Source organism: Symphodus melops, assembly GCF_947650265.1.
Source record: "Symphodus melops genome assembly, chromosome: 4".
NCBI lineage: Eukaryota > Metazoa > Chordata > Actinopteri > Labriformes > Labridae > Symphodus > Symphodus melops.
The window spans coordinates 19,968,491-19,992,482 of record NC_136694.1 but is presented as its reverse complement, the minus strand read 5'-3'; the positions used below and the strand labels follow the sequence as shown (position 1 = coordinate 19,992,482).

The following is a 23,992-nucleotide window of genomic DNA, read 5'->3' as shown; positions in this document are numbered from 1 at the left end:
AAAACATGGAAACAAAACCAGAAAAAATCCTATTGTTTGTGTAATTGCTCATGTTAAGTGGCATGATTAGAGCATGTAAACTATGAAGCCTTAACTGGATCCAGTCATACACTTTAATCACCTGATTTAGCGTGGTAACAAGTCATTTCTTATTTATTTATCTGTCTCAATATAACGCTGTTTTTTTATTTATCTCTACGGTATATAATGGTCTCATTCCACATGTAGACATGTAGACTCTGATTTAACAGGACTGTTGGTATGTGAAGCGCTGAGAGAGAGAGAGAGAGGCATGGAGGACCTGCAGCTACTGCGGGGATGTACAGTGTGACTTTAAGAGCCTCTGGCATCTGTGTATATGCGTGTGTGTGTGTGTGTGTGTGTGTGTGTGTGTGTGTGTTTGCGTGTGTGTGTGTGTGTTTGCGTGTAGTTTTTTCATTGCATCCTTTTCTCAGCACAACATGTGCTGTACTTTTAGTGATTTGTTTGGAGCTTTGATCGCTGTAATATACAGCAGAAACGCAGAAACGTTCATAGGTACTAAATGTCCAAATAAACAAAATAAAAGAATTAATCTTTTGTAGTTTATTATAGGTAATATCTTAGGATTCTTTTCTTCAGTTATCTATGTTTCTCTTTTGAAAAAAGAAATTCAAAGTATGAGGAAGGTGCTTGCTCTCGAAGAGAAGGAAAAAGGCACTCTTCTGCAAAAAGTGCAAAGCCTTTATTCAGTTTCGTGGTGAAAATGCTTAAAGCATGGCCGATTCATGTTTAAAAAAAAAAGGAAAAAAAAGCTGAGTAACGGAAGTTCTCTTTTAGCTTATTAAAAACACTTTCATGTCAGATCAGTGTTGCACCAGTTAAAAACTAATCTGAGTTTAAAATTACAAAATGAAGGAAAGCTAACCGTACATCGATGGAAAATGAAGTCCATTTGAATAAAGGAATGCAAACAACAGTCCAATTATGAAAATCTTTCATCACTCTACCCTGGTGCCTTGGTGATGTCTTATGGGGAACCACATTAAAGTTCCTGTATATTCACAACATCCTTCTAAAGCAGTAAACCAGTAAACAAAAAAAAGTCTTATTTGAAGAATTATACTGTGTGTGTGTGTGTGTGTGTGTGTGTGTGTGTGTGTGTGTGTGTGTGTGTGTGTGTGTGTGTGTGTGTGTGTGTGTGTGTGTGTGTGTGTGTGTGTGTGTGTGTGTGTGTGTGTGTGTGTGTGTGTGTGTGTGTGTGTGTGTGTGTGTGTGTGTGTGTGTGTGTGTGCGTGTGTGTGTGCGTGCGTGCGCTGATGGATCCTTCATGTCTCTCCAAGAAAAAGAAACATAAAGCCTGTGAGTGTAGCTGTCATGTTCCAGAACCTGAAATCTTTATTTCAAGCTCTAAAAATACCCGCCATAGTTTAATTTATTTATCTAAGGCCACTTGTGATGCACTTGCACGGGGGGTCCCATGCAGATGTTGTCCCCCAGGCTAGGACCCTGGAACATTAGCCCAGCCTCTTCTTCATGTAGCCCTTCCTTTATCCGCTCCCTCGAGACTTTCTGCCGAGCGGCTACAAATACATCGAGCATGAGAAAGTGCACAGGAGGTGGTAGAAGCCACATCTGTAAAGACCTTTGTACGAAAGAGTCGCTGGCAGTCCCCTTTACTAATTAGAGTTTTTAAATCTTCCACTCCTAGCACAATAGTTAGGTACGACGTCACAGAGCACCGTGAAAACATGATTCAACTCTGCTCATGTATTTCGCATTTAATAACGCTGAGTGATTCTGACTGATTCCTATATATGACACCAGTTTCAGGCTCTGGCTCAGGGTGATGTGTACTCAAATGAATGAGGTTGGGTTGCTGCTGCTCTCTTCAGTACTCACACCCCATTTTTTCCTAAAGATACAGTACATGGTGATTTATTTATGATCCACTCTGCATCTCCAGGTATTGTTAAAGTTCGACTTCTGTGTCGACAAGTTTGCAGCAACCAAGAAAAAAAAAAAAAAAAAAAAACAAGGTAGATGCATCATGTCGTATTTCGGATTTAAAATCAATTTAATGAAAGTTAGGTGAGGTCACGCTCTGTTGGCTGTTGATATTTCCCATGTCTGTTCTCTTCATAATCTTCCATTGTGATTCAGTTTTCATGCCAGAGAAACATAATAACAGGTTTCTTTCTGAACAACGGTGCTGCCATTTCTGGGCTGTGGGAGGATGTAACAAAACAAAAAGAACACGCTATGATCCCTCTCCGTGCTCTCCTGGGCTCCTGAAGACCTCGTACTGCGGAGAAGAATATGGCGAAAACCAAACACAAATCAATAAGGACACCATACACAACCCCCTACCCAATTACACGATCTTACCGTGCTCAGTTTCTCTCAGTGATTCCACCGTTGGACTAATTAGCTGCTGAGCCTCTGCCACATCGGTTCTCTTTGTGACACACACGCACACACCTACACACACACACACACACACACACACTCTCTGACCTTACTGGTTAAACCTTAGTGCTCATTGTAAGAGGGATAGTTTCCATGTGTGGTAAAATGTTGTAGCTATGCTGCTGCAGTTTTTTCAGATTGTAAGCCATAATTCAAAATCTAAACATGACCAACCCAAGCCATTGTTCCTATTTTAAGCACGTCATAGGATTTATTGTTTGGATAATAAAATGTCAGAAAATTGTGGGGAAAAAAAATCTTTTTTTTTTACACTGATCATTTCCTGAATATCTCGATGACATGTCAAAATGGATTGTTGTGATTTGGTGGCTGGACTCCGAGGTATTTCCTCCTCCGGTGTTCATGAATGAAGCCAATGTGGTAAATCCTGCAGTTCATCTTCTGTCCGCTTGCGGCTGGCTGCATAGGGCCGAGAGTTAGATTCCCACCCCGTTCAAAAGCCTGGTTCAAAAAACAAAATATGTCTGATTAGCTCACGTCTCCATTGACTTACACTGTACTGCTTTTTTAAAATAAATCATCTCTTCCTGATTTGAATGAAGGTGAGGTATGCACAGGTAGGCACGTGTCTGACCTGATTGACGAGCAGGTGGGATGTAGCTCTTAGTCAGGAGGCTTATAACCGGCCTCAGCTCCAGCTCTCAGTTTTTTAGGTTGATGCACTTTCAGTATGGCGACCGGCCGGCGTCGACAGGCTTCCAAAGCCCCCTTCACTCACAGATGGCTGAAGTCACTCTGGCTTTGTACATCAATATTTACAGTCTATGTTTCAGACACAGCTGTGATGACTGGACTGTTATTTGAACAGACTGGACATCCAATTCTCATCATACTGTTGGACCGCCACTCTGATAATGTTTTTTAACTCCCATTGTGACTTTCTATACGGCTAAGGAATAATATTTTGGTCATAGTTTTTGTAAAATAGTGCATCCTTAATATTCAGTAAAGATAAACCAGAAACATAACAATGGTTTTACACATGAAAGAGTTTAAGGTGCGTAGTGTTTATGTGAACAAAAAAAAAAAAACTTAAATAGTTCTTGGTAATTTCTTTGTTCAAAGTTGAAGCTGAGAGTTTTCTTGTTATTAAATTCCTGGACGACTTCCAACTCATGCAGCATGAAAAGCAGCAACTTCTGTTTTAAGCGCACACACAGAGTGAACCCTGTCAGTGAACATTAAGCCAGTCAGAATTAATTAGCATTTCACTTCCCACTGTTCTTCACTTTGTTTTTTCTGGCCATCAGTGCCGGTCTGGAAAAGTGCTCACCCCTCAACTTTCTGCCTATTTTTTTTTTTTTTTTTTTTTTATTGAATCCAAAGAACATCTGAAACTTTAATGTGTTCATACAGCTTGTGCCCTCTGTTTTCACGGGGAGTTCTTTTGAGGGGGAATTAATTTTCAGTAGATGTTCATTAGCGAGGCAAAGAATGAAAGCTCAAGCGAGAAACCTGTAAGATAATCAGCTTTCAAGGGGAGATGCAGCCCGTTTGTTCGGCTCTGAGCAAAATGTGTGCATAGAAATATAATGTAATATACTTTTAAAGAATGTCAGGAAACATAAAATATTGGTGCAATTCTTTAAAAAAAAAAAGAGGTTAAAAAAAACATGAAGAAGTAAGCTGCACTGAGTCAAAGAGAAGTGTAAATTATTAGAATTGAAATAGTCCAATGCCTTGATCATTTTATGACGGGCTGTCAGAGTCACGGTGGCACTAAACTACGTGTGTTGATGTCCTACTTTCTGTTTTTCTTTCTTTTAGGAGAAAGCAGGACTATTTTTTTTAACCTGATGCAGCTTTGTCTATTCTGAAGGACTCATTAGCTCTTAATATTCCTCTGCACCTTCACGTATCTGTTGAGGGCTGTACGGCCATTTTCCTCGACCCGAGGTACCCTCATTTCCTCCGAATGTTTCCGTTCCCCAGAATGTAAACAACGATGTTCCAGTGGCATTATCCCCTCGGTCAGGACCCCCTTAACACTGAGAAACACTTGTAAGAATTGTTGTTATGAATCCCGGTAAGAAAGTGGAATCATTAGTTTTATACTGTTGTTGTTGTTGTTGTTGTTGTTGTTCAGTGTTTTTGTCCCTTACTGAACTATGTGGTGTTCCCTGCATGTTTGTAATAAATGCAGAAAAATAAGGATAGAGGCTGCTCAGGAAGACACTCATGGATCCTCTCGCTGCAGGGTACTTTGTAGAGGTGGTGAAAAAAAAACAAACAGCTCGTGTAAATATTGAGATTCTTCCCCACTAAGATTCAAAAGCAAAAATAGATTTTTATTTAATGGAGGGGGAGGGGGGGGGGGCTAATAAGTCACTTCCTGCTCTTTAAATAAGTAGAATGCCAAGTACAGCAACAAGAAATTCTGCCAGACTCACAGATGACTTGAGAAAAATCCTGCAGTGTACCAATTACAAAACGGACTTTGAATCCATGAATCAATGAATCCAGAATCCCTTTGAGTAAAAAATCGATTCTGAATCGAAATCAGATCGAACCATAAGACACCCACAAATTCCCAGCCCTAGTACTTTGTATTCAATTAAATCTGGCAGCCGATTTATGTCTTGTATTGTGCACCGGTATAAGTAATTACCTTGTATATTTTTGTTTTCTTTTAAGGCTTACTGCAGCTCTTTCAAACCCACCCTTGGTATATAAAAGCTTCTTTAGTTGCAGCTTTTGAGTCTGCCCTGATTTGGCACATCTTGTCCTCACTTCTGTATTTGGAGCTTCTCTCGATCCTTGAGCACCCAGTAGTCAAATGACTTCTTCTTTTTTTTTTTTAACACCATTTTACTTAAAAAAAAAAAAAAAAAAATGCAAGTGAAATATTAAAGCACAAATCCTCCATGTGTAGCTGGCAGTGTCATCACTCTATACTGCACTTTTCACGTTTGATCTTTTATTCAGTGTCTCAGCCGCAAAACAAAAAAAAAACTTGTGTGTATATCCGCATGCATGCATCAATATGCAACATAATCTGAGCCAATGAGGAGGCGCAGATGTTTCCAAAGGGAAAAATACACCAATAATTGATGCTGCTGAAATCAGTGAAAGTGACAACGTTGTTCCTGCAGACAGCAGCGACGGGAGCGTTGCTGCTGTCATAATTGGGCTGAGAGACAGATGGTGAGAGAGTCTGAAAAAGATGTCTGCTGTCTCATATAAAATCCATCCTATGCATGTCAGTTCAGTCTCCAAGTCCTGGTTATCAGATGTGTGACGTTCCTGTTGTTCCACTAAACAGTCACTTGTCTGTCACCACTTCCACTTCAGTTGAAACTGGATCGTCAGGAAACTGTATCCTCATCTGATCAAAATCTGAACAGTTTCTGCTCCTCGAATGGTGCCAAGAATTTTCCATATTGTACAAGAAGTGATTTATGTTCAAGACAGTGATGAAAAAAAAACACACTTTGAGGTGGTGGAAGAGTGCAAGTTGTGAATGTATAATCCTTTATTACCATAATCACCTGCTTTTACTTTCAGTTAAACGTATTCACGTCACACCCTTTTTAAATCAAAGCAGAAGATTCATTATAAACGACACTAAATACTCCAGTCTCTGTTGGTTCACTTTTACCATTAAAATATAACACTGCTTGTGTTGAAGTCTAAAGTAAAAATAACACAATAGATGATTAACAAAGTCTGTTTTTCTAATTGTGAATTGGCATCAAGCATTACCGTATATCGGGCGCGTTAAGATCAGGACAAAAAAAAGGAAAACTTGCAATAAAACTTTTCTCCAATGAAAAGAAATTCCTTTTTAATAATTAATCACACCTCTGCACTGCAGCTGCTGTGTGTTTATAGTAATGCTCGACATTTAGCATGTGTCAGAGGGGTGAGAGCAACAGACATTAGCTGTGCATGAGCGGAATAATAAAACGTGCCGTTTGAAAGGTTAATGAGCCCGCTGCAGTGGAGTGGCCTCTGTCATGTAAGACTTGCCACTCCTGGAGGAGTGAGGGAAGTACCAGAAGAATGGCGGCAGCTTTCACAAAGACGGGACTGTTCGGGTGTAACGTGCTGCATGTTGGGAGGTTGAGTCTTTTCGGGGTGGAGCAGTGAGGTTCCCACAAATCATTTCTATCACTATTGACTGGATGCAGGCGTGTGAGATTTTTGACATGTCTGAGCTCGTACTGTCTGGACTGTGGTGTTTGCTCTTCCCATTACACGCAAAGAGTCACCTTGTTCAGTAGTTGAACATTAATACATGTATTTGGAGTGATAGCTTTACATCAAAATATTAATAAAACATTTTTGAAAATTTTTAACCTGTAGGTAGACTTCTACATTTGATGTTTATACATTTAAGTTAGCACTAATAACTTGACATTCACAAGACCTTGACAAACACCATTATCTGTCGAATGGACTACAAATATGGGCGCACCGATTGCAAAAAACATGGCTGATTTTGAGGTTTTAAATAACAATTCAGCTGATTCCAATGTTTTTTTTTGTCTTTACTTCTTTTGGTGTGAGACTCTCACAATGTAGACCTTTTTATTTCGACCATGAAAAAATATCAGTTTGTCAAATGTGACTTCCTCTGCCCAATAAAAAAAAACGTCTTCTCTGAATCAACAGTTAGGTAGTTGCCAACATTAATTTGATCGGACACGACAGATGAGAATCGTCCAATGACGTCGGTTCATGCCACATTATTTGCAGACGTCGACGAGGCTGATGTTAAACAGATGCATCGTTGCATCCCTAATTACAAAGATGAAATAATGAACATGCTTTTATTAACACCAACTCAAACATGTCTTGCAGAAGAGGAGGCTGTGTGCACACCCGTTCATCGAGATCTTCAGAGAGGGTACCATCCACTTCATGGCCCCCTTGGCTCGGCAGGGAGATTTCTACGTGCCTGAGGTCAGGCGAATAGAAAGGAGGCTATCAGAAGAAGATGACATTCACAGTGACTCAGATGTCTCAGGTATGTGAATGCTCTTTGTACTAACCAGTAGATCCACCAGGATTCAAAGCATGCAGGAGCGCACGTTTGAAAGTGTTAACTGCTGGAATTTTTTTTTTTTTTTTTTTTTTTTTTTAATTTTTTTTTGGCTTTTTGCCTTTATTAGAGAGAGACAGTGGATAGGGTCAGAAATCAGGGAGAGAGAGGGGATTGACATGCTGGAAGGAGGCCACAGGCTGGAGTCAAACCCAGGCCGCCTGCGTTGAGAACTGCAGCCTTCATACATGGGGACGCGTGCGCTGCCACAGAGCTATGGTAGCTCTGTCAATGAAAGTGCAGTGTTGAAATTGGTGCAGTTAATTGTTTTTTATTACTTTACTTATTTTATTTATCAAGAGGCAGTGTGCATTGATGATTTATACAAAAAAGTACAAAGTGGTTGCAATATATATATATATGTGTGTGTGTGTATATATATATGTATGTATATATATGTGTGTGTATATATATGTACATATATGTGTGTGTGTGTGTGTGTATATATATGTATGTATATATATATGTGTGTATATATATGTACATATATGTGTGTGTGTGTGTGTGTATATATATATATATATATATATATATATATATATATATATATATATATATATATACACACATATGTATATTATATGCTCAAAAATGGGATGAAATTTGAATAGGATAACATTTTCGTCTTTCCTCTAAAAAATCTTCCAAAGCTTTGAGTCGTATTTGTCACTGCAGTATGAATACTTCATAAAGAAGTGAAGAACATATCGCTTGGCAATGGAGTGGTCCTTAAAGGTCAGGGTGAAGTGTACAGTGTATGGGTAAGGTGTCACAACTCCAGAAACATCCACAGTCTTGAATATAGCCACCATCATATTCCTCTGTTGGTTTGATAAACTCATCAACTCTGAAATGCAGGCATCTCTTTGCCTGTTTGAACTTGTTTCCCCTCTTGACAAATGGTATAGAAGCTGACTTCTGATTCAAGAACTGAACTCTTACTGATCTGAGTCTAGAATTCCTTATTCAGCCAAGTCGGTTTATGTTCAGAGGTTGTTTCTCTGTTCTTGGATTATCACTTTCAGTTTGTCTCATTATGTTTCCCAGTTTACATTATATGTGTTTTAGATGTTCAATTTGGTCTCAGACTTTTGGACCCATCTGTATTTGTGAATAACCACCTTTACACTATCTCAAGAACATTTCTTCGGGTCAACTTCGCACTTTGTGGGCGTTAGGACCGAAGGGAGTGCACTATTGAGTGTGAAGTCCATCAGATAAGGGAGTCTCAAGATTAGTGCCAACAGCAATACCACACTTCTTGACAAGACTGCAAGCAGCAACAGGCAAAGCACTGTTTATTTCAGCTTGATAATGATCACAAAGGAATCGTATTTATTCAATGTTTAGTATTATGTTGATGTGATTATTTTTGTTGTCTGAGCTGAAACCTTTCAGGTTTGGTCCAACACAGAAAACAAAATCAGTATATAATATACTCATGCAGTAGATTATCATTATCAGCCCGATACCATTATTAGTTGGATTTTATCCTCTTGACAAATTTAGGCCAAACACCCACCATCTTTTAAAGGTCCAAAATTTAAGCTGTCTACTGAAATCGATCTTAAAATGACCTTTCTTGATCATCAGACATTAAGGAAACATGCTACACTAAAGTGCTGGCTTCTCTGACAACATGGAGCAGCCATGTCCTCCTTGTATGTCCTCCTCCAAAGTTTTGATTGTGGTCAGGAATGGTCTGTTTTTGTTTTGACCACAGAAGGTAAGGCACCCCTACACCGCTGTTTTGGACGTCATGTTGCGGCGATGGTAGCGGGCAAGCGAACAGGTTCAGATACAACTAATTCCCTAAAAGGCCTCTACATTTTTCTAAAAACCTTCATGACCAGAAACGCTGGGAAAACGTTGGAGATGCTTTAAAAAAAATGAGCTCAAAAGAACGCAGGACGGTTTCAAGACCAATGCAGAGCTGGCTAAACACTGAAGCTTCATGGAAACCCACGAGGAGGGAGGGACAGTTCTCTCCAATGTTTTGGATTTGAACAACAGTAGGCTAACCATATTTAACGCTTCCTGTCAGTGTTACATATTACCCCTTGAAGCTCTCTTATTTCAACTTTATGAACTACATGTACAACTTGAACAACATGTTCCGGCTCTTTGGCCGCTAAATGCTATAGTACAGTTACAGTATGTTTCCCAGATAGTCCTGATATTTGTCTTTCTGCAGTGCTGAGCTAACAGCGTGAAAGGTTTAGAAGCCACTCTGAGAGTGAAATGAAATGAAAACAGGCTGTATATATATATATATATATGTATGTCAATTATTACTTATTTCACATTACACCTAACCTACAGTAATTAGCTTGATGGTGATATGAAGATGATTTTATATTTAACATAAAGACGCATTGCAGAGACATGAACTAGCTACTTCGATCAACAAACTGCATAAAAAAGTAATCGTCAGTTTTTCTCAGGAAATTGATTCACATATATTTGGATTGTATCAGTCAGTTCAGGCATGTTAGGAGCTCTGCGTTTTGGTTGGGGCAATCAGCCGTGGTTGTTTGCCGCTCAGGGGGGACCCAGGAGATTTGGACCTCGTTTCTCCTGCTGTTCTGTTTATGAACAGCCTCGCAGAAATAAACTGTGATTGACACTTTCTCAGGTGTTAATGAAAAGCCCTGACACAACAGTCTCTGGTGAATGTGTGTTGTCACTCACCAAGGGACTGTCCACAGCTTAAGGACACCTTATGGTAAGCTTGATTTCAGTGCGGAAACAGCACAGGCACTTTTAACACAATATTTCATTTTATCACACTATAACTTATCCTCATGACACTAGAAGCCTGTGAAAGAGGGTTGTCTCTCTACGGGAAGGTCGGGGGTTCAATCCCCTGCTACTGCAGCCACGTCGATTCGTCCTTGGGCAAAACACTTAATCCGAAGTTGCCCCCTCTGCTTTGATGGCGGCGTGTGAATGCATATGAATTGGTTATAGCCCAAAGAGTTAAATGTCTGATTGTAGCATATCAAGTGACCATAAGTATTGATTAGTGTTAATGCAGATAAGCGCTGATGTTACTAAATTTATTCACCAGTCTAACAGCATTCCATTTGAGTTTCACTGTAGCAGCTCTCTTTTAGCAGCAGAGTTCGCTGTGTGGAATACAAGAACCAGTATCACTCTCCAGAGTTTCAGGCGGTGATGCACGTACATGCTCAGTTACTTTCCAGTTGAGTGATCAGCTTGTCTTCATAGCTTATCTTTTAAACAAGAGTTTTAAAACAGTAGTTAAGAGATCATTGTAATAAATGTGTAAATTGATACATCTCTCTCTCTCTCTACAGATCTAAATGTCGGGTGATATATTGGTATCTGATTTGTTCCCTCCGTAATAGCAGCCCAAAAAAATCCCTTATCGTTCGGGCCATAGAATGGATTATTTAATAGTTATTTAATATCATATAAGCATGTCTCGTCATCATCCAATCCCATTCAACTTAACACATGCTAAGACGAGAAATGAATGCAGATGAATCCAAATATAGTTCAAATTTAAAGGACGCAAACATACAATTATTTTTGAAACTGTTAGATTCCAAGAGACGTTGGACAAATAAATACGACATTTAGATAGTCCATCATCATTGTTGATCGTACAGTGGTGAGTTCACTCGGGATATATTGTTTCTTGCGTCCAACTTTAATATAAATTCTATGGTCTTGATTGGTTGGTTGCATAATTAGACCTACCATCACGGTCGGGTCAAATGTGTCTTCTTCCAATCACATAATCAAACTTTACAATCTCCACTCTCTCAGTGTGGCTGATAAATGCAGCGCTTTCCTTGTGTCATGGCTACAGTAAAGATCAGGAATGACATTTAGGTCCATGACTGTGAATGATAATGTGACAGTTAGCCATGCTGCTGTCACACTGGGATCAGCTCAGCCAGGTCACTGGAGCATTAAGGATACTGGGAGCCCACACGCAGACCCGTCTCAGTGACCAGATCCACTCGCAGCCTCCTCACACATGGCTCCCCACTGTCAGACAGCAGCCTACAGTCCCCTTGTCATTCAGTAACAGAGTTCACTCTGTGGAGCTACAACAGGAGGCTGTGTCACTCGAGCTATTTGAAATGATTCAGGGGCCAGTCCACGTCAAACCTCATGTCTTGTTAGAGGACCCCGGTGAAATCTGAAGTCCTGTGTGTGTGTGTGTGTGTGTGTGTGTGTCTGTGTGTGTGGCTGTGTGTGCGTGTGTTTGTGTGTGCATAATTGGAAAGTTTCCCAATTAAGTCAAAACATTGTTTGGATAAAAAAAAATCAAATCAGTCAACAGTTCCATGTCAACAAGTCTAACTTAAATATATAGCCTGCAATTTTGTATACAAGTTCTCAGAAGTTCCAATCTTTATGCTAAGTTCAGCTAATTGCTCCAGCTCCATCCTCAGTAGGCATATAGAGGGGTATTGACCTTCTCATCTTGTACTCCAAGAGAGCAAATGAGCCTCATTCATACTCTGCTAACGCTGTTTGTTTCTCCCTTAGTTTGCATTCATTCTTTTCTTCAGGATTTGCAAGATCTAAGTAAACTCTTCAGTCTTAAGTGCACAGCTGTGATTGTCAGTCATCGCAATATACAGCAGCTTTGTTCTGAAGTGATGTTAACTCAAAAAACGTGTAAGCTGGAATGTTTGAATTATGCTTTTGGATAATTTTGTTTGACGCTTTGAAGCACATCTCGACTTGTTCGAAGTATGCTGCTGTTTTTTTTTTTTTTTCCAGGACATTTTCAATCCAGTAAAGGACCAACTGTCACTCACATGCATGTCTGATGGCAGCCCGAAGGCACCACTAGACCCTTCCAATCAAACACAGAAAAAAAATTAAGACATCAAGCCTAATATGGATCTTTCGTCCAAATGGGATTTTTCTTCTCCCCATTGACTGATTAAATTGTGTTATTTGCTTCAGGCCTTCCACCAAGCAGAGAAAAACTAACATGAGCACAAACGGGTATCTCTTTAAGAGCTCAGTGTGCATATTTGTAATGTTTGATTTACTTTTGGTTCCATCATTGATATTCACACACTAGGCTGTGGTTAATTTTCATTAGAAAATGGAATCCATGTTATACAAAAATAATGAGGAGGAATCATATATCATTCATTCAGTTTTGCAGTTTTCATTTTATTAGTTCATAATTTCATGATTCTCTTTTTCCTTCCACATTCTGTCAACATGAAGAAATGTCTACTGAAGCCTCTCTCTCTCTCTCTCTCTCTCTCTCTCTCTCTCTCTCTCTCTCTCTCTCTCTCTCCCCCTCTCCACACTATTATCATGTCTTGGGGATGTATGAAACATTAGATACTTTCAGTCTTTTGCTCAGTGTTGAAAGACTCTAAACCAGCATGGATTAAGATGTGTACCTTTATGCCTGTGTATGCATCTGCATTTTTTTTTCTACATTTGAAGTATAGTACAAGTGAGGAAACAATGTGGTTTGAGTTTTTTCAATGTAAGCGCAAGGGCCGATCATAGAGCTACTGCAATATGTGTCTTTAAATGATGTAGTTTGTTACACCTGTAGCATGTATGTGTGAGTCAGTGCTGATTGGATCTGCATACATAACAGTACATGTATTTTATAGAACTATCAAACTAGGCTTTTAGTTTTGTGAGTCCTTTAACTGCTAAAAGTGCTGATATTTGGAGCCACAGCATATTGTCTTATTTAGCAGCCTTCTGACTGAATGCATCAATACCAGTTCTGCAGCTAATGACAGGCTTTCTTAGTGTAAGGAGGTATTGATCGAAGGAGAGGGAAAACATGAAAACACAGCCACATAAAGGCAAAAAAGGTCAGCAGAACGACTCGCACAGGTATGATATTGATCCTATTAATGTGCAAGAACCAAACTTCAAAAAAACCACATACAGGACAATCAGGTGCTGCTGCTGCTGCTTCTGACAAAGCACACAGTCTAAGAGCATCAGACCTTTTCATTAACAGCATTTCAGTGACTATTTTGAGTTTGGATCTCAAGTCACAGCTCAAGGTGTTGTTTCTATTCCTTAGTTCATTAACAAGTAAAAGATGTGAGACAGGCGGGATGTACTACAACCACTCTGTCATCTTAAAAGAGGAGCAGAAAAGTGCTGCGAAATCGAAGATGCAACTGTACTTGACATTTTAGCCGATTCCAAATTATTTGAAGTTATAACTTGATGAAAATGTAAAAATTAAAGACAGAATCAGAGGAAACAAGGTATGAGAATACGAACATACAATGTAAATGAGACTCAATGAGACTCATAGTTGTTTGTATTCTCATCCGCAGCAAGCAATAAAGACGCACCTTTTTCATCTCATAGAGACTCACAAGAATGCATCGACGGACAGGTTTCTTTGAAATGGAATCTTTTCTGTCACGGGTCCAACATAATGAAGGTCCCTGATTTTAGTAAGGCTCGGACATTTCCTTTAGGGTCGCCTTAGTTTGGTGTTTGGGGGTTTTATAGAAACATTTGACAACAGTTGGAGTGATGAAATTTCATAAAGATTTGTTTCAAAATTGATTGTAAACATGAAGTAATTCCCCCGTTTTTTTAATGAATCCCAACTTTTTCTTTTGGTGATTCTGCAAATGACATGCACAGGCATCCCCAGTTTTACTTTAAGAACTAATTAGCCCGTTTGTGTAGGCTAACATGTTACAACACATACACATACTGTAGTACATGAAAATGAAAAAAAGTATGTTTTCATACTTTGTAAACATGAGCATGTTAACATTGTCACTTCTGAGCTTGTTAGCTGCTCACACACATTCTTGCTTTAAAGCCTTGAACCATGTAACTTCTCACTTTAAAGCCCATTAAACACAATCTAAGAAGATTTAATTGTCAAAAAGCATCTCTGTGCGCAAAGGATTTCTAAATAAGAGATGAGTTTGGTGTTAACAGAAGCACAATTCATGGAGCACATAATGTTTGTTCTGAATTAAAGTCGCAGTGCTGTTCTATTACCATCATGCAGATTTTGGTTGAATCCGCTCTCTCTGTATTTTTGGACAGCGTATCGTTTCTCATGTGGTGTTTGTTTATAGAAGTCCTCTCACCATCTGTGCACTCCCTCCCTTTGTTTTGTCACTGCTCTAGGTGCAGACTCCAACAGTGAATACAGCTCAGGGAGTGGGGTTCTCCTTTCAGACAGCAGAGAGACGTCCCTGGCGGCGTCCTCGGTCCGCTCTGTGTCTCTCCAGGATCAAGAGGAGAGAGACTGCAGAGGGAGAAGCTCGGGGGGAATCTCCCTGAAAGAGCTGGACTGTGAGCAGACTGGTGGACAGCGGGCGGAGAGAGAAGAGCTGCTTCGTGGAGACTCCGAGCAGAAGAGCCTGGAGGCTCCCACGCAGGAGTGGTGGGGTGTTGTTGGAGGAGAGGAGTGAGAGCTCAGTTAGATATGTTAGTTAAAGATCAGAGACGTTGGATTGATTTTCAAGAGATTTGGATGTGCGGTTTATAAAGCATGTCTCACGTTGTGTTAATGAGGAAATGGGTAAATAATTAAGGATACGAAGCTGGTATTCTATCAGCCTGTTTTTGATGTTGTGAACCAACACAATAAAAAAACCCCACTAAGAATTAGTTTATGGATACTTTCAGACTGCTTCACTCGTTTGGGAACTGTTTCTAGAATATGAATCGAAGAAAACTGCTCATTAAAAAAAAAAGAATCTTACCTAAAACAACAGGGCACAAGCCAACATTACATAAACGGCAGTATTTAATGTAATAGATGAAGACTACTTTTAGATGTGGATTTTCATGATGGCCAAATATGGCAAATACCAAATTCATGATGGCTGTACTTATTTTCAATATGTAACCAAAAAAACTTTTTTTTTTTTTTTAAATAGCTGTTAGAAAAACAGGGGAATACGTATTGCAAGGCTTGGCAACACATGGAGATATGAGGGTGGACCTGATCCACTTTAAAGGTGTAATTTTATTTTGTGTAGTTTTTGGGCGTTTTTATGCCTTTATTTTTTTTTATTTTAGATACTGTAGGACAGTGGAAGGAGTCAGAAATAAAGTAGAGACTATTGAGGAATTATTTGAACACTGGACACCTGCTCGCAGGATCATAGCCTCCGCTGTTTTTTTCATCGGATTCGATGATAATACACAAAAATAAACTAAACTTGACTCTTAACATAGGACTGTTTAAAGTAGAGTGCTTGAATCTGCTTGATTGTGATAACCCAAACGATCACTTGAACTCTTCAGTTGCTAATCAGGTAGCTTGAGTAACTGGAGTGATAATGTTTATTAATATGAGAGGAGATGATTACACTGAGTATTTGTTAGCCAAAGAATTTTACTTGAACATCTGTCAGTATTTCATGTTTTCAGTTTAAATCTTCAGCTTGTTTCAATATAATTCAATTATTTGAGAATTGTTGATATGTTGCTAAATGAAGCTTAACACCACTTGTATGTCATACAAGGTTTTTTTTAAAGCCACATACAAGTAATTCTGTTAGAGGTTGAAATGTATTTTCTCACAAACCAGAGACTAAGTGTAAGATGTAAGACATTTTGTTATTAAACATGAAACCAACTCAGAAGTGTCTAATGCATACTTTGTAACGGCCAGCAGGGGGTGACTACTGTTTTAAAAAGAAGTCAATCTGTGGGCACATACTGTCGACCTCTTGAAGAGTTCTGTTGTGGTTTTCTTTGTGTTTCTGGTGTTTGGTTGAAATCCGTGCACCATGTTAGAAGTGTTCAAGGATTGTCTTTACACGGCTGTGTATTGGCATCGCTCTATTGGTCTAATGTTAAAATGTTCCTTATTTCCAAAGAGAATGTGTGAAAGAGGCCATAATTGCTTTTTTTCGTGTAATGATCACCTCAGTGATTGGGAACATGATTATGGTAAGTGTGAAGCCTGCTGCCATTATCACGCCTGGAGAAAGATGACAAGACAAGTGGGCTTACCATTAATATTCATTTCACTATTAGTGAAAGCAAAGCTCAGCATCCCTGCTCTGTATTTATAGTCTCTCTACATCTGGCTTGAAGCCTCCTCTAATTACCCTCATGCATTCACTCCCAAATAATTTATTTTCTGTTTAGCCATTAGATTCATTCTCAACCTTTCTCCCATCTGCTGTCTCTTTGCACAAGCTGATTTTCTGTTGTTTTTTTTTTTTATTAAATAAAAAAACCCCTCTGAAGTAAATATGGGAGCGGCAGCCTGAAAGACCACCATGACCCAACGCCTGCAATGTATGTCCAGTCCTGTCCATATCCTTTATCCTCCAACAAACAAGAGATCACACTGAGCTCCTCACAGCGATCCGTGCTCCCTGGAAGTGTGCTCATAGCTCAAAGGGATGTCTGTGTGGTAATCAAGTCAGGGGAAACTATACAATACGCCAGTTTGTAGTCAACAGTCTTTTCATATTCTGAAATAAAATGTGAGCGTTGCAGATCTTCTCGATTAGAATTTCCACATTGACACAAGTGAGTAACACCTGCAGAGAAAGAAACAGGCCTTGTCTTTTCCTTTAGTGTTTGCATTTATAATTGCATCATGCGGTTTAAACTTAAACTAAAAAATAACATTGATATTAAATTGTCAGATAACTTGTGAAAGCATTATCACCCTCTAAAGGCTACACAATTCAACCATCTACTTATTTTTGATGTAATGCACGCAATCAAAACTGAAGTGACTTTGAATTCACATAATTAATCAGTCCATCTATCATCACTGCTATCATCATCTTACTTTAAACCATCAATGAGAAAAATTACTGAATCAAAACCATCAAGTTAAGACATGTGTAAGTACCTCCTCTGCTTATCCAATCAGGGATCCGTATGAAGTAGAAGGCTTACAAAAGCTTCTGAACAATCTTGGCCTCTGCCTTTTATACATGGAGCTCACAGTGGGAGATTATCTGTGTCAAATACGTCTCAACTTCTTGAACTGTTCCGTAACTGGTCTTTTAGGTCAGGGCTGGCGTCTGTGTATAGCATTTCGAGGAAGAGTTGAATGCTTCCTCATTAATGACTGTTTTTGAGTTTTTATCATCAAAACTCATTTTCTGGACATTTCTGCAACATGAAAGATTGGAAAGCAGTTTTCCTACAAGCAGTGAGGAGTGTGAAGAAGGAGAACAGCATCATGAACACACCCACTGTTTGCCTGTGGGACGATTATCACACATCAAACTTTTGTGGAAACGATTGAATTACTTGTGTTTGTAATTTGTGGCCATACACACCAAAATGTACCCTTTAATTCTACTTGTCTAACCAGGCCTCAGTAACAAATAACCTTAGCAATATTGCATTTTTGGCGATCTATCAGTGTGTAACTGTCCATTAGAAAATTGTCTTGACAACTGCACGTTCAGTTTCACAGAACACTTTTTTTTTTTCAAAGTGACCCTGCCTAAGTCATTTTGTATTCACCCTTAATTAGATATCCCTCCCAATACTTAATTGGCACCATGCTGAGCTTTTAGCTTCCAAATCTTCTGCAAATAAGATAATCTATAGTGGAGTTTTTTATTTTTTTTTATTTTAAGTGCCATTTTCCAGGGCCTGGGATGCTTTCTGTATAAAACCACTCTAAGAGCAGTGAGTAGTATATTCACTATTTATTATATACCCCTTGTGTAGTATCTTAGTCTATTCCGATATATGTATTATTAGGAGGCCATTTTATATTGTATTTAAGTTTTTTATTCAAGTCAACATATTTTACAACAGGTCAGTATAATAAGTTGAAAAGCTTCACTGCTTCATATTTTCCATCGTTGTGGAATATGGGCAAAGTTTAGTATTGGACGCTAAACTGTCTATAGTAATGTAGCTCTTTAACTTCTAAGAATGGAGGTTCATGTATTTTTACAGCTTCTACAAAATGTCAAATGGATTAATTTGAAAACAACAATGGAATTTACAAAAGTCAACCAGAGAAAAAAAAAAATACATTTTAGAATTTTATCACACTTACTCTTTACTCTTACTTCCTCTTAAACCAAACCTGAATTCCCTGTTTATCAGTTATTTAAGAGGAAATCGTAAGATGTTAAAGTGGTGAAATATTTTCTGAAAACATAAATAACAGAGATCAAACTTTTAAAAAAGAAAAGAAAAGGATTTTAAGTCATATTTGTTGTCATTGTAAGATTCAATTCAATGATCAGGAAATCATAGAGAGCAGCAGTCAGACAGCTGCTGCTTACTGACCACTGGCTAAAATCTCTTTTTCTTCTGTGCTCTATAATTTCACTTGACATTAATTGGCATGTTCCTATCCAAACTCTGCATTCTACCCACACACCCTCCACTATTGTAATGTAAACTACAATTCTATTCCAAGAGAAAATTGGTCCCTTTGTGTTAGCTGAGGGAGTTATGCAACAAGCAGGACCCGTTCGTCATTTTAATTGCCACAGAACTTAGAAAAAAGTTCTTTTCTTCATCTCCTCACTGCAAAGGATATTGTTAGCATGAAAATGAAACATAAGAAAACAGTGAGGTGTGTATGTGTGTGTGTGTGTGTGTGTGTATGTGTGAGGGTGAGAGCGAGGTGAGGAGATGCTGCTTCTTAAGCTTGTGAAGGTGACAGAAATGGGTGAGCAATGATTCCGTTTACTGAATGAACTTTTGCTCTCTAGATTTAACTCTTTGGGTTTTATACAGTACATCCTGAGTCGGACACAAACAACAAACTGCTGCAGCAGACCTACAATGCATCATAGCAGGAATGCTGCCGCTGCAGTAATGTTGTTAATGAGGGAAAAAGAGAACAGTTCATCGCATGAAATGTTGTCTCTGGAGAATGTTCGACAGCAGCAATGCATGCTGTATAGATGACCTTAACCTTTGAACTGCTGGATGAGCAGTTTTCAAATAGTTAATATTAGAAAATCAATACAGGAAGGGGTTGCATCATGTCAAAACTGGTTTGTGTTTGCAAAAAAGGTTTATTTGAAAAAACAAATAGAGCCCAAAAAATGTGATTTAACCTTGATCACAAGCGTGTCCCTATTCTACCCCATATGACTGAAGTGTCTTTAAATGATATTAACTCTCTCCCCCTTGTTAGTTGTGTGTGTCTGTGTCTGTGGCACATTTTCATCCTTTCAGTGAAAAATAAAACTGCGCCTCTCTACTTTGTGAAGTGCTGAGCCTCTCATCTGGAGAGTGATTTAGTTTTAATGAGATGGAGGTGAATGAGGAGCTGGCCAGCCTTCATAGAGAGCGAAGCAACAAAAAAAAGTTGATGTTCATTTCTCAATTTTCTAATTTTAGCTGGAGAGCTGTAGCGCCCTGTAAAATCTAGTTTTACTTTTTTTTTTCTGAGTGGTTTATTATTAAAAGTTAGATTGAAACAACTCAAAACAGCTTCATAAAGAAGGCAATGGGGTGAGTCATTCAGAGAGTCATTAGTTGGAAGCAGGATTTTGAGTTTAATGCACATTGTTGCATATTTCCCTCTTTATGCTTATCAGACTTTTCTCTGCTTTGATGAGATAGGTTTTATTCTTGTTGAGTCCCCACTGTATCTGTGCTGTTACTCACTCACAAACAGAGGCTTTGTGAAGCTCAGTTAGGTTTGTGAGAGGCGCGAGCGCAGCGCTCATTAGAGCTGTGGAGCTGCTCAGAGAGACTGCACGCGCTCGACTCGACGCCGCTGAAGGAGGATTTATCAACAGATCTGATTTTCAACTTTATACGACAAAACTTTTCGACGAAACAGCTCTATAAAAAGGTATATTACCGTTACTTCTATTCCTAGCAACTCGGTGCAGCTGGTTGTGTCAAACAGGACGAGAATCCTGATCGAAGATCTTTGCTGTTGCTGCACATTGCTAGACATTGTATGAGCACGACTGGGCGGTAGGTGATATTATCACTCCGGTCCGTGAGGGTTTTTTGCTACCCACCTTTTCTTAGCTGCGGGCAGGAGTTTGAAAGCACAGGGGGGAGTTTGGCACACTTGCCAGTGTGAGCAAGACTTCAGGACCAAGGACAGATCCAAACCTCTGCCTGGCAAACATGCTCAAAGTGAACCACATCTGGACTCCACTCAGCACGTGAAGATCTGCACTGGTCGGCGTGGGGAAAGAAACGAGCAGCAGATAAACACAAAACAAGTCAAAGGCTCCTGCCAGGTAAGAGAAGAACATTTATAAACTTTCACGTTAACTTAGTAGTAGGTGAGTTTTTTTCATAGAAAATGTGTGCTTTCTTTACTTTCTCTTCCACCACCTTTATTATTATAAGCAGTTAAACGTAGAATAACATTATCTAAAAATAAAGCACTGAAATCATGTCAAAACATCTTCAGTGTCTCAAATCAAAAGGAAACAGCAGCTGGAAACTTGTCAAACACTTCGCATTACTACACCAATAGAGCAGCAAACACCTGAATAATAAACGTGTGGAGTTGTTTTCCCATTTGACCTGAGAGACTCTGCAGCACATTCACAATTGTACCAACAACTGCGGCTACATAATCTCATATCAGACTCAGATTTATCAGGGTATTTCTTTCAACCACAACCTAAAACAATGTAATGAAACACTACTACATATGTGCTCTTAACTGGGCTGTTTTTATACAGGAGTATTTGCAGCTTCGAGAAAATATTAAATTATTTGTTGTAGGACAAAATAATGGCATGAATTAAATTGTTGTTAGTGCATCAGAGGTAAGACATATATCTCCGTTGATAGTAAGAAGATGACAGTGATTAATGATTAAAGTCTACAAAATATCTTGACATCTGCATGAGTGTTATTATCCTGTCATTATACACTCCATTATTTAGTTATCAATAGCATACTGTACATCTACACTTTCTCTCTGATTCATTAAAACCCAATAACTTAAACATCCAGGTGAGATTTCAGCGCTAATTTAAAATCACATGTTGTCATCCAGTTAATCAGCCCAACAATCAGATTCCCCTGAGCTATTTTCTGATGAAATGATTCACTTGATCTATGTTTAAATTCTCAATCAGCTGTCTGCTTTCCACCACAGAGGCTTCCTAATTCCTTCAGCTGACACATGCAGGTGGATGGATAAACTGTGTCCTAACTAGAGATAATAGAATGATGGAAACTATTCAGAAGGTGGATGCAATTTCTCTTATTAATATATCATTAGTAAATATGGGACCTTTGGACCACTTATTTGTAACTTCCTTTTTTCCCCTGATTTTAGTTGTACAAACACTTTGGGACCTTTTGACCTCTTGGGGGCTTTACATCTTAAGAGTAATCATCACTTTTCTCACTTAATGCTTTAGTTGGCTAAATACTATGCTGTTATATGTCGCACAAAATAACATTGGTTTTATTTGGCTGATGGTGCAACTTCATCTATACTCCATCTTGAATATTTAGCTATAATAATAAGCACCAAAAAAATCCCAACAATTAATGATCCTCGTAGCATGTTAGTCATGCAATCAACAGACAGAAGTATTTCAATATTTAAATATATCTCATTGGACAAGTGCTGCGTTTAGGTGGTGTTAATCATCTTAATGGTTAGTGTGTAATTAATCAGACTATAAAATTCAATGTCATGTCATGTATTCACGAAATATTCAAACAATCCAGACAGCAAGGTGATGTTGTTGTAGTGATAATTGACAACATAATTATACATCCCAGCGCTAAAAAAAAAACACATCGCAGAGTTTTTTCCTGCATATGCACTGGGGATTTTTTTTTTAGCACAGACTAACAGGTGGCCAGTCCTTCATCTTTTCTGCCAGTTCCTGACTTGAATAGCACATTTCTCCATGCGTGCATACGGTACTACGACTGGACGTGCCAATCAGCGTCAGTGCTGTAAGCAACTCTGCAGTGAGTCATACATTACACATCAGCCATATGGAAAGATGCTCTCAAAGCTTCTTTATGCTAATGCTGGTGAAATGCTGTCCTGGGCGGGAGCCGTTCTGCATTAGCTGCTGGTTCAAAGCTGAGTAAAGCACACTGCCTTTTCTTTTTGAACTCGGCTCTCAAAAGGGAATATTGTGCGAGGGTCTGAGTGTCAGCGTGACAGCACTATCTACATCAAGATACTTTTAATGATGTGATCCCAAGGATAATAAGAGTCACTATAAACTAATCAGGGACTAAGACTTAAAACTCATGACGACCGATAACAATGCCCACCATTTGAAATATTTATCTAAAATGTGATTTTACATTTCTTACAGTTTATTTCATGTCCATTTCAAACTGCCCACTCATTATTTGCACTTCTTAAGAGTTTTGAACGGCTCTTCTGGACCCCCAGCCTCGCTTTGACCTATAGGCCTGCCTAATTGGCTGTCTCTTATTGGACCATTAATCCACACCGTGACCTCGTCTTTGCAACCGGAAAGCCCCCATCTGCTCTAACAGACAGCACCAAGGAGCAATTAGACTTTTTATGTTGAATGCTCACAGTTACTTTTTCACCTTGGTTCTAATAAAAGGGCAAATGTCATAAAGATTTTCCAACACCACCCCGGGTCTGTAGACCATCCCAAACAAGTCTATAGTTTATTTTCATTGTACAGTATGTGTTCACCAAAAAATAGAAATACGTTGGATTTAAAAAAATAAAATAAAATCTCACATAATGGAAATTATAAGTTTCTTCACCTTATGCCAAACATGTTTCCTGCAGCTACCTTAAAAGAGATCACACAGCAAACGAGTTGAATGCTGTCACTCATTGTTATAACCCCTCCTCCATGAAAAATCAAATCAAATCAGCAAATTTGACTTTTAGAAAGGTGATATGACAAATAAAAGCGTTGTAATGCGCCCTCCAGAGTGCCCTTAAATGGAGAAAATGTAAGGAAGGAGTCACATCAATGCCATAAAAATATATAATATGCAATGAAAGGCCCTGAAGGAAGAAAAATGGGATATATCACTTTATAGCCAGCCATAGAACATTCCAGAAAATGTTCTGTCCACTGCATACAGCTGGTGCCTTTTTTTTTTTGCTTCCACCCTTTCATAGCCTGAGTTTGCAACCAGGATTTTTTTTTACCTCTTCTTTCAAAACAGGCTACAGGCTGCCCGCCATCAAGCTGAACCAGGTTGTTATCGCTAATTAACGAAACATCATCTATTTCAAATTCCCTACAATGAACCGTTTTCTTGAGCTGCTTTGAAAATGTTTACTTCAATCTGTTTACTGTCCTGATTTAAGCAATTGCTGTCAATGCACACACTATAGAGACAGCATAACCAATCATATAAGTTGACCTCTGTTTTTTTATACACAATATCTCATAGAAGGCTGTGCAGAAAAAGAAGGAACGCGTCTTTTTCATAAGGCTTCTCCATTCTTTATTTACACATGTTTGGAGTGCAGTCCGTGAACCTATACTGTCAAGGATAAAGCAGCTCTTAGACAGATTTTACTTTACATCTTTATGAATTCACCATAAG

The 23,992-nt window shown here is 38.9% G+C and overlaps 1 protein-coding gene across 1 annotated transcript in view; it reads left to right on the top strand.

Annotated features, from left to right (window-relative positions):
- The window catches only part of tex264b (testis expressed 264, ER-phagy receptor b), a 34,432-nt gene extending 19,204 nt beyond the window's left edge, over window positions 1-15,228 (top strand). The window contains exons 3-4 of the mRNA XM_079341415.1: window positions 7,273-7,438; window positions 14,654-15,228. Of these exons, the coding sequence (XP_079197541.1) occupies window positions 7,273-7,438; window positions 14,654-14,940 (453 nt within the window). The 3' untranslated portion in view covers window positions 14,941-15,228. The remainder of the gene's footprint in view (window positions 1-7,272; window positions 7,439-14,653) is intronic.
- The last annotated feature ends 8,764 nt before the right edge of the window (window positions 15,229-23,992 follow it).